General features: G+C 41.5%; 1 protein-coding gene across 1 annotated transcript; it reads right to left on the bottom strand.

Annotated features, from left to right (window-relative positions):
• Positions 1 to 2,783: 2,783 nt before the first annotated feature.
• Positions 2,784 to 9,009, bottom strand: LOC128747587 (protein TUNAR-like). Its single transcript, XM_053845565.1, has 2 exons — positions 8,734 to 9,009; positions 2,784 to 5,377 (listed from the first exon to the last, which is right to left on the bottom strand). The coding sequence occupies exons 1-2, from the start codon at positions 8,803 to 8,805 to the stop codon at positions 5,192 to 5,194; spliced, it is 258 nt and encodes an 85-aa protein (XP_053701540.1). The 5' UTR covers positions 8,806 to 9,009; the 3' UTR covers positions 2,784 to 5,191.
• Between the last annotated feature and the right edge of the window lie 3,038 nt (positions 9,010 to 12,047).

The following is a 12,047-nucleotide window of genomic DNA, read 5'->3' as shown; positions in this document are numbered from 1 at the left end:
GTGATCCGAGATAAGGGGTGAAAGTGATGATAGCACCCTCTTCCTCCTTAAAAAAAAGGTCTGTAAAGAGCAACATGTGCTGTCTGCCTTTATATTTTTTTGGTTTCCCGCGTAGTTTTAGAATTATATTTCGGTAGACTCTACTGCACTGAGAATAAAATGAAATAATAATGAAGTCCTTGCAACAGTGCCGGCATAATGTGGAATTTTAATTGTCCTCATAAGACTCGCCGTCATGTGGCTGCATTGGTGAGTTCACCGAGTACTTTTGGAGCAAAACTCCAAGAACTGTGTGCAAGGATAAGAAAAAAACTGATTTGTAATCTCTTGCAGTGAAGCTGAACCTGACTTCTTTCTGAAGTTTTACATTTTAATCAGGATATGTTTCAGGCCCAGATCACAGGATTTGTTTTTATGCATGACAAGACGCAAAGACTAACAGTTGGATGTGGGCGTCCTTTGTGACAGGGAAATCTATTTAGGACACGTCTGCTTAGGAAATCCTCTCAGATCTTTAATAGAGGGCGGCGGCGGAACGTCGCGACATTGAAACTCTGACCTGGTCGGCTTTTTGTCAATAAACCCGTCTTGCTTAAGGCGGTAAAATTCTAGCATATCAGCATGCTAATCCGTTTTTTCTCTTACAATTCTGAGGCATCTGTGAATTGAAGAGCGATCCACAGCTACCACATTATCTTTGATACATATACGCTTTTAACTATCTTTAAGATGTCCTCCAAATTTAATTTGACCCTCAATAGGACGCCATGAATTATCAGCTCATTTCCTTTTGTCAGGATGAAGTCAGTCGGTGAATAAGGCGGATAGATAGATTCCCAAAACACAAGTGCTGGTGCTTTGGCACTTCAGGAAAGGGTCGAGATGCTCGCAGTTTAGCATAGATCTGACGGAAATGGTGCTGCTATTGGTGGTGGGTGTGTTGTATGATGGCTATCAGCTGATCAAAATCTTGGGATTGATGCTCCAGTGAGTGAGTATTTTGGACACTTATCATTTATAGTTTTCCATTGCTTAAAAACCTTCATGCTCTTAATGCTCGGGACGGGTTTGGATTTGTTGACGGCAAGGTTGTTTAAATCCATGACAGCATCCCATGTTGGTTTGCCCCCAACTGTGAAGTAATTTTGCTGAAAAAAAGAATGGATTTTATATTTGAGTTCTTGTTAAATTCCTCAGACCTTCAGCCTCTTTTACGTGAAGAAGACTTCCCTTGTGTTTTATTTATATCCATCTGATTTTTTTCTCCTATTCCATTTTTTATGAGTGCTGCCACCACAGGTTGCATTGCCTTTGAATAACAATAGCGACGGCCTGACATCGCCAGAATGAGCCTGTCGTGTTGATTCGGCGAGGCTGGTGTGCTGGATGGTTAATCGCCTGTGCAGCTTTTCTGTGAAACCATCAAAACGATGTCAGCTCAGCGAGATGGAGATGGAATGTCTGCATGGACGATCTGCTTGCTTGGATCATCTATCTGTGTTGCATCACAATCGCCAGCGTTTCGTTGGCAATCCATCTGTCAGATTCCAGTAGAGAAGACGTGTTTCTATCAAACTGCTTTCTCAGAGCTCTTGGTCAAACTGGAGGAAGGGATTTGGACTGGGATAATGAATCGTACGTACCACATGAGTATATTTGGGTGCGAACTTGTAGTAATGTTTCTGTGTTTACAACAGAGGTTTTCAGTGCTTTTGTTTGTACATGAGAGTGAATAGTTTTCCCCAAATCATTTTCAGTTCTGTCTCTCGAGTTGAAGCCTCCGGAATGATGCTAACATTGAGCCAGGATACCTGTCTTGCAAAAAGGCATTACGTTAGAAAATGTCAACATCATATAGTCGTGGATAAACAGTGGAATGTTCTTCACTCACGATTTTGCCATGCATATATTGACTCCAGGGTTGTCGTGTAAAGTGTGTTCGAAGCCACTGTTTCTGAGGCATTAAAGGCCCTTGTACTGAATTGTACCGGTCCTTTTCAAACACTGTTACCATCACTGATCACATGCATTCTTTATGTTGGTACAGAATGTATTGGTCTCCCAATATATACACTAGGGGGCGCAGAATAAAGTGTAATAATGACAGTGACAAACTCCAAAACAAACATGGTGACTGTGGAAGAAGTATTGATAATGTACCTCTTGCCCAACAGAGGCAGCATTGCAGGGGGTGGTAGTAGGTGATGCCGTCAAATATATTGTGACTGGAGAACGAAAAAATTGCTATGTGTTCATCGTGTCTCATAAGAGCTTTGTATTGGGTAGTAGCAGCAACACCACCTCCATGGTTTCCAGCGGTACTGCTCTGTTTGGCATGTATCCGTAATCTTTGTTGAAACGTGCAGATATACGAACAAAATGAACGCAGACAGACGGCTCCGTCCAGACAATGGGGGCTAAGGGCGCTTCCCGCCTCAAAATTTGCCGGGACCGAGATGTGAACACAAGTGAAGTGGGCTTCCACCCCGGACTTGAGTCCGTCGAGAGAAATCCAAGATATCAGCTTGGATTTCTCCAGCAAGCACACAAGGGGTTTGAAACATCCTCGGAGGCAATGATGTTGGAATGGATGTTGGAAATGACCATCTGAAACAGCTAGCCGCAATAAAATCAGAAAGCTCACTTTTTGAAAGCCCCCCCACCTAAAACCTAGTTCGGCTTGGACCTGCGGTGAGGCTTCAGCACATCCAAACAACCAACGCTGAAAGGAAATATAGTCAAAGTCAAATAGTAATTTTCCAATGTTTTATTTATGGATCAGTTATCACAAATAAATTAAAAAGTTGCACTCTTGCATTTATCACCCACATGTCAGTGCCTTCAAATAAAACTTGCATACACTTTAAAAAATTCAGATTACATAGATTGGAAGGAAGTATATGGAACCCAACAGGTAATGCTACGTCGTGACAGGATACATTCGTAGAAAACGTCTCTGTGCTTTTTCCGATTTCTTCGACGCAATCCTTATTCAAACCAATTGCGTTATAAAAGCAGTGTCCAGTCTCCGCTCTTCTTCTTGACTGGTGAGGTTGAGACACTTGAGTCTCAGGCACTTTCTGAATCAACCACATTTTAGATGAACAAACACAATAATGCTTACATTCTGTACACAATGCACATCTTATTTATTTATTATTTTTTTTCCCATAATCTGGAGTCGATGTAATTGGCACCTCACGTCAACATGAAGAAAAAGATTTGATGTCACTTGACCATTACACACACAGTGTACATCTTATAAATGCCCAAACTCTAAATCTAAGAATAAATATAGTTCACTTTATTTAGAGCCTTTAAGCATAAAATTTTCCTGCCAGGGCGTCTGAGAATGGAACCTAAACATTGTCAATAGGATGGAGCCAATGGTTGAGTCCACTGGATTTTCAGTTTCTTGTGTATGTTCTGCATAGCGTGTACTCCTGGGTTGCTACAAGCAAAGCTTTTCAAGTGGAGTGCATATCTAATAAAAGTCCATTTGGAGCCAATAAGAGGTTTTATTATGTAGGTGCATTGTAAAAATCATATAGTTTATATGGACCGAACACCAGTAGTTAACTAATTTGATTTAAAACGGTCCTTTGCTTAGAATAATTGTCAAAGAAATGCACTGTTTAATGAGTTGAAACGAGAATGTGAAAGATTCTATGGGTAAATTTCATGTAGGAGATGCAAAATTCTGTCAGGTTAAATCGAAATTGAATTATTTGTTAATGACTGGCATTGCTTTCAAACCAATCCATATTACTCAAAAGCTAAAACATGATATAGTTTGTTCTGATAGAACGCACAAAAATGTTCGTTCCTGTGTTTAAGCTAATTCTGTTTTGAGAGAGAGAGAAAGCAGTGCTGAGAACTCTCTTAGAAAAACAGTAGCAAGCGAAAGAACAGACAGTTTCACTCAAAAACTACAATAGGAAAAATTCATATAAAACTTTCCACTGAAGGAAGAATAAAAAATACATTTGTACAATTAATACCTTTCACAAAGTAGGAAGTACCTGATCAATGTTCACTTCGTCGGGTTGTCTCGTGCTTTTAAGGCAGACAGTTCTGGATCTGGTTTCAGTTTGTTGAGGTTTTGTTGAAATTGTTGTTCAAGATTATAAAGCAGAGTGCCATTTAGTGGCTTCTCAAAACACTGTTTCATGACACCTCTCCGTTCCAGTAAGTGAAATTTGATGGATTTGTGAGACTTAAGTGCTGAGCAATTGATAAAACATTTACTTCAAATCAGTGAGTGTGTGTGACACGTGGATTCTCTTCAGGACATGGTTGATCTTACCCTCAGTGTTTTAAGTTTAAGTAACAAAAAAAGAAAAACACAGATGCATGTATTGGAAGAGGAAAGGGGAGCAGGCTGTAAAGGACATTTTTGAGTGAGTTTCTTTAAAAAATATTTTTAAAAGTCTGTGAATAAGTGTTGAACTCAGAAAAACAACCACACTAATGCTGACTCAATACAGTGAACTGCACTGATAGTGTGACTCAGCAAGATGAGGCTCCACCAGCGGTGATCCTTCCAAACCACAGCTGAACACATGTTGCAGTTAAAAGGCTGTCGATCCTCTCTGTCAAAAAAACTTTAAGAAGATGCACTAATATCATTGAATCGCATTGCCTGGTTCATTGTTTTCTTTGAGCTAAGGAAATCCTTTCTTCTGGGCGGTGTGGAAAACAAGTCTCCATCGTGGAGGTCACGCCCTCCCGACTGGTATTTTTAACTGCACAAAATACGCAGCTGGCGCGATGTTGAGATAGACATATCTTCGCTAAGAGTAACTTCAACGACAGCGATCCAAGTCATAAACAGAATGGGGATTCAGTTCTGTGTAGCAAAGAAGCAGAATTATTTCACTCTTGTCCCTTGAAACATTTCACCAAGATATCCGAGTTGTCACCCATCGAACTAGCACGTTGCATTTCTGCGTGCAACCCAAGCAGATTGTTTGTTTGTTTGTTTTTAGCCTTGGCCTCCATTGTTCGCTCAAATGTTTTGTTGAAATAAAAATGAGCAAATCCTGTTGTCTGAAGACATGCATGATAGAAGCCACGCGGACTTCAAAGTTTCAAGTCCTGCATGTCTTTTGGAAAGTCTCTTTGTTATCATCCTCCCACGCAGGGTTCATCAAAACAGGTCAGGTGGTGCTCAGCACTCGAATGATCTGGCCTACAGCGTTGTGTAAATGTAGACGAAGATGATGACCACCAGGTTGAGAATGGTCCCAATGATGCCCAACATGGCCAAGATGCTCTCCTCCTTACTCTCCTTGTCCTGGATTCCCTTTTCCTCATCCCTGTAGACGGTGTTTACCATTTTCCCGCAAAATGTCCGATGTTTCTGTCTCTGGCCAGTCTAGAGAAATGAGAGAAAGATTATTTGATGCACTGTTCCTTACTGCTAAAGCAGGAAACACCTATAAAACCCCATGTGTTTCCTGCCCTCCATGCAGGCTCCATGCTCCAACAGGGCTCAACGTTAACCTGCCCCTTAGCGTGTAGTTCCTACTTTGCTATGCAGCTCTGCCTGGAGAGAGTCTGCATGAGCACAGATGTCCAAACTCAACATCCCGATTGTAAATTGTAAATTTATAATTTAATGCATCTTGCCTTTACATTGTGATGTTTTATTTACTGACGTGGAGGTCTTTCCATCAAAAATAAATTACTTCCAGCCATTGCTTGAATAAAATATATCCACTTGCCTGGGGTTAAAAGGTTGCTGAAGAAAAAGATTCTTTTCTTTTTTGAAGGTGCTTTAAAAACAGATGTAGATACATGCAAACCAAAATTTCTGTAGCCATTATTTTCGATGTGAAGACCTTGGGGGAGAGTGAGCACAAGAACACGCTGAAATCCAAAACATATTTACATATGTATTCCCAGAAAGGGTTATGTGCTATGAGGAGACACATATCGGGAAATTTTGGGGGGTAAATATTAGGATGAGGAGGAAAGCTGTGTGTTTTGGGAGTTAAAAAACACATGGCACCATAATGAAGCAAAGACAAAATGACTGCCATTGATTCGGCCATAGGTGAGGGACACCCTGGAAAGCTCTCCAGTAGACAGTGCGCTGATAAACATGCCACCTCAGAAAGTAAAGGATCGAATATTTACTCTCATAAGATATATTTTTTAAGCCTTGAGCATGTTACCATGCGCCCTTCTGACGTACTGTATATTTCAGCAGCTGCCTCTCTTCTGTTGTGGCCTGATGGAAGTCCAGAGAGTCCTCTGGTTGATGTGCGTATCCTGGGGTGAATTATTGGATACTAGCAGCATGTTTGTAGCCTGGCGGCACAGCAGCTTCTGCGCCATCCAAACACCTCTCGAGAGAAAAACGGTTCTTCTGCGGGTCACTGGGTTTCATGTGCCAACAGACATGACTAAAAATATATCTCCTCAAAGGGTGCTCCTTTAGCTCACGAGCCACTACACTCTTTGTGAAACCAGGACCTGTTTGATTTCTTCGGTGGGTCAAGAACATTTTATTGCCGTCAAAACCTTCATTCCCCACCATTAAATCTCTATGAGAATGCCATGCCTTTTTCAATAGTGGACTCACTGTGAGCAGCACTGCACATTTGAATGAGTCTTTAAAATGTCATGGCGAGTGTTGTAAGGCTGTGTGATGCCCTCTGCTGTCTTGTCTTCTTCGATGAATTTCTGGGGAGAACTCTGTTAACAACTGCTTTATATTAGTTTAACAGTAGCTGCTAACCTTGAAAGAGGAAACTACAGTCTCAGTGCATAATGTTTCACAGAACATAAGCCCAACAACATGGTTTTCTTCAAACCTCAGAGAAGTTTCTCTAAACTCATGCTCTAAACCAAACGTCAGCATCTGCAGGTCCAAACATTTTAGCTAGCTTCTGATCTGATCCTGCTACATTTTCTATCATGTTAAATCTGTCCTGCACCGTTATCAAGATGACTCCCCTCTCAAATTATTGCTGCTCAATAGGTGCACATTGTGAGCAAGCCATTCTTCTCAAGAAGCCTCCGCTTCCCGATCCATAACAATGGCCTGTAATTGCTTCCAGTGGTAGCAGCCGGGCTTTCCTACACCTGAGCAGAGATCTTGGTGTGAGGCGTGCTGCCTGTTCACTCAACCATGTAGATGCCTGCTTGCTGCCGATACAAACAAGTGCTCAGCAGATAAACAAGGAGAGGAGAGCCGGGAGATGTTGTGGGTTGGATTCAGCCCATAGCAGGATAGACGGCAGTAGATGTTCTCCAAAGGGAATTCGCTGTTTGCTATTGATCTTCTGTTTATTTCAAATTTCAAAGGTTCATTTTTCTATTCCATTTCCTCATACTAAAAATATGTTCAGCTTATGGTCGGCGTCTCACTTGTTAAGCAGAGGGAAACAATATTCCGCCATCATCGAATAGATTTAAAAAATGCCCTGTGCCCCTGGATATAAGCCTGGAGATCGAAATGCGCTTCATGAGCATTCACAGCAACTATGAGATCATTACTTCGGCCATGGCACGATTAAAAGCGACACCTCACTTATTGATTCAACTCTAAATAGGATTTAATGATCTCCCTGGATTACTCCAGAGCTTCTTCTCAATGATTCCCGAACTTGGCGGGGCAGGATTCAAATCCCCGATGATATTGTCTGATAAGAGGAGGTCAAACAAGCTGTGCAGCAACACCTGTGATAGTGCCAGGAGAAAAGTAGAGCCAGACCGACGGCAAAAAGAGATTCACCTGGGCGCACCTCGGTCAAAAAACTGCTCCTGATAATGGAGGTGAGCATCCCCAGGTCAGTGGGGAGAAAAAATCTGTTGCCACTTGAATAATCCTGAGCACGTCAGGCGACCCCAGATGTGTAGTGAAGCTGACAAGCAGCACTGCTTTGGGCGCTTGTTTTGAATGGAGCATAACTGAGTGTTTAAAAGCATCACACTTACTCGCACATATAGAAACCTGGCTGGGACTTTAACCAGTCAATTGTGATCAATTCAGGTCATTGAATGATGCAAATAATCCAGATTATGCAATGTGATGTCATACCCAAAACATGAGGTGATTTGGAAATTTTATTTAAAGAAATCTCACATTAGAAACACAAAAGTAGTGCTGTACTGATTCATATATATATATATATATATATATATATATATATATATATATATATATATATATATATATATATATATATATATATATATATATATATATATAACATAATATAATGTAATTAAATGAATATTCTTTTTTAATCCTGTCCCTCCACTGAAACAAACATTTGTCATCAGTTCTGTTTTTGTCTAAAAATATAGGTTTATGGAGGCTTTAGCTTGCAGGCAGAAGGTTGCAAGTTTGTTATGTCATGCTTGTATTTGTTTGCTTCACAGCTAGAATGAAATTACCTCATGAAATATTTAATACAGTGTGACTTTCCTTTTTACTCTGTTAATAGTTTGGCATGCTCATAACAGAACAGTTTCAAGCTACGTTTAAACATTATTTTTGTTTTTTACAAAGTTACATTTCTGATGCATACGTTACTTCCCCAGACGCATACGTAACCAAAGTGCGTTTAAGAAAAGAGAACAAAGTTTGTAGGTTCATTTTGAATCCATTTTTGAACAAGCAATATTAAATCTTGAATATTAAAATAGCTGGAAGTCATTTTAAGTGCCTTAAAGTTTTCACATAAACCCCAAGGAACGGCAACATAGAGGGGTTCCTACCTTGCAGAGCATCAGGAATAACATAACATTGGACATGCTGGAGGTGGACACTTTCCTGTGGCGCACTGACATCCCTGGCAACTACAGTGAAAGTCGTCCCCTCTCATCCTTTGGCTGTGCAGGAGAGCAGGATCCAGAGAGATTGTTTGCCAGGCGCTCCAATCTCAGGCGTCGCTTCGGCTGTGGTACCCCGCAGTGCTCCAGCGTCTCCTCCCAGAATTTCATCTCACTAGTGGCCAAGTTCTAACTGCCGTCACTTTCTCCATCTCAGCCTTCTGAAAGCAGCTCGACTCTGCCTCCTCTTCCAATGACTTTTTTTTGTTCTTCCTCCTCCTCCTTCTCCTCCTCCTCCTCCGTCTCCTCCTCTTCTTCTCGAAAGGATGATGTCAAGTTGAAGAATGGAGTCAGTTGATGGGCAGATGGGGGTGGGAGGAAAACAAACCGCCGGTGAACATTTTCATCTCGATTCTGTAAATATTCTCTATAGCATTTATCATTTGAGAATATTTCAGAACTTTCTATCGACCTCCGATACAGATCTACCACGAACCGCTGGCTGGTCTCGCTGGGTTGCTATTCCAGGAGCTGAATTCCTAACTCAGTGAAATGAGACTCTGGGCAGCGATATGCACACGAAGGTGGGAGGGAAGACCACGAAGGGACCCGTCACTTTCCACTGACACGGTCGCGGCTGCTCTTCCACAAGCGAGAGGTATCCCCGGCTCTCTTTCTCCCTCGCATATTAATGCAGCTGCCGTTGCCTGGCAACCAGCTCATGGGAGTCACACAGAACCTCACGACAAGAAGCGACTGTGACAGAGGCCGGAATGAGGTTTTCCTCTGGTTTGTGTGGAGGATTTTCCGCGGAGACATTAAGTGTGTGGGGTGTGTATTTTCCTAAAGAATTGATGAACTTTTTGTCGTGGATGAAATGAGTGAGCGAGTCCAGCATCCCTGCTCTCGTGATGTTTTGTAATGAAACTAAATAATCTATTAAAACAATCAATTAATCATGTTTATTCACATGAAATTCTCAAACGCCCTCTTCAATATTGCATGGAGAAGACAGACAGATGTGTGGAGCCAATTTGGTGGTTCCCCATTTAGAGCAGCATCACATTACACAGCACACTTGCAATTATTATCGTGCTGCAGAGAAGGATCCTATCAGCTGTCAAATCTAGGACCCAAGAGGAGCAGTGCAGAACTGTGCACTCCTGCAAGTACCCGCCTCCAAACAGGGCTGAAGGGATGACTTCACAGCGTGTGTTGGATGAACATTCTTTTGCCGTGTTTCCAGGGTCAGTTTTGCATGCAGGGATTCACTGCTCAATGACATGACTAGTTCTACACCTTCCTGCTGTGTTGTCTTTGACTTCATACTGCAATTTTGTCATGGCGCACTGAGTCATGTGACATCATTGACAGCGGTCCAAGTGTGAAGTGGTTTTGCTGATCAAACTGGAGCGACCTCCAGGACATTCGCACAGCAATATGACACCAGACACAGCTTCACAATAAACCAGCTCGCACCCTCACATCCTGTCTGTTCGAGACAAGGACAAAGCTTTAACTTTCAGGACATTACAGCTGAGTTTATCAGATATTATAAGGGTCAATACTGCAATACTGTTTATTTGTTTATATTTAGTATATATATTTTTTGTACGTCTTTCTGATAAGTATTGATCTCATATTTATTTATTTTTGGACATATAGTTTTTGTTTTTGGAAACCGGAGGCCTCAGACCGAAATTTCGTTGCCATAATATAGTGATATGTTTTCGTGCAATGACAATAAACAAAGTCTAAGTTATTTGAAGGACATTGTTTTAGTTTAGTTTGTGTTATGCTTGTAATGACTTGACAGTTTGCTATTTAATCACGCAACCTGAAAACAAGAGTCAAAACAGGATGTGTGTTGTGAGTTTGTGAGTTGCACAAGAAGAATTGGCAGCCCTGATAAAAATCCACACAACATGCAGATCCCAATGATCCCAGACACGGCATAGAAATGTTAAAATCTTGAGAGGGCATTTCGTCTAATCATGAAGTATAAATGAGAAAAACAAAACAAAGTAGAAGACCAATATATATTTATTTGAGTTTCTTGTGGGGCATTCTAAAATATATAAGAGCTGTCAACACACCAGCCATAGCACCGTGTGTGTGTGCATGTTCCTGTCCAAAACACTTTCTTGTAGGGACCCCACAAGGTTAAGCTGTAATTGGAGGATGAATATTTCAAAATAATAATGGAGTTTAAGTTTGGTTCAAAGCCATGGCTAAGGTTACCCATTTGTTTTGGGTGGTTAGGTTTCAGGTGACAGGCAATAAGAGGTCCCCACAAAGATTGAGATACAAATGTGCATGTGTGTGCAAACATGGCCCTGTGTTTATGTGTGTGTGTGTGTGTGTGTGTGTGTGTGTCTAGCATGGTCTGGATGGCAGTAAAAATTGAAATGCAAAACAAAAACATTGAACAAGAGCCGTCAGTGCGCATAATGTCCTGCCTCCAGACCCACCTGCCTCGACTCTCACTGGCAGCTCCAGGCTTTTACCACAATGAATCAGTCATTTCCGTCAAATTTGTTCTTGTCAGCTGGAACGCTGATTGCATGCTGTTCTCCGAAAGCAGGCTGTTTATTCTGTTTCACATTAGTCCGGGCTGCGCTGTAGCTACCTAAATTATTAGTGACTTTTTTGTCCTTGAATTGGCAGCGTAAATAAATGACGGGACGCGCTACGCCTGCTCAGAGTCGACTATCCTGCGCGTCTAGCTGATGACTATTTTATAGGGAAAGTGAAAGACAGTGAGTGCACAGGCAGTGAGGGAGAAATAAAGTAATTTAAGAAATAGGAACAGCACGTAAGGCTGGATGATGCGTATGAGGTCTACTTATGTCTGAATATAAAGCAGTTTCCATCCTCTGTGGAATAAAGAACTTTCTAAACTGACTCTCTCTATTATTCTTAATAGAAGCACCTTGCTCTTATCCAAAATTCAACAGCACACAGGAGTTATTTTTCGGCCATTTAGGGTTGAAGTTGAACGCTCCGCCTTCGTTCTCAAAGTTATCTCAATAAGAAGTTATGAGGAAAACTATCTTCAGACTGTAAAGAAAGTGGTCGCCAGATATTTTCTTTACCATCAAGAACACTGCGAGACAGAGAAGTGTGGTGAACATGATTCTTGCTGCTCAGCCACCGGTTTGTTTTTGTTTCCCATCTCCTTCAGCCTCTTCCTTCAAATTTGTCATTTTTTTTGGAGAAGCAGCGTAGAGCTGCCTCCTCATTACCTTGTGGATGAGGAA

This window comes from Synchiropus splendidus, chromosome 16, assembly GCF_027744825.2.
Source record: "Synchiropus splendidus isolate RoL2022-P1 chromosome 16, RoL_Sspl_1.0, whole genome shotgun sequence".
Lineage (NCBI taxonomy): Eukaryota > Metazoa > Chordata > Actinopteri > Syngnathiformes > Callionymidae > Synchiropus > Synchiropus splendidus.
Note: the sequence above shows the minus strand (reverse complement) of the source record. Positions and strands in the feature narration are given on the sequence as shown.

Coding starts and splice junctions, on each gene's coding strand:
- LOC128747587 (XM_053845565.1), bottom strand. CDS start 8,805: ATGTCAGTGCGCCACAGGAAAGTGTCCACCTCCAGCATGTCCAATGTT. Junction 5,378..8,733: donor TATTCCTGATGCTCTGCAAG/GTAGGAACCCCT, acceptor TCATTTCTCTAG/ACTGGCCAGAGACAGAAACA.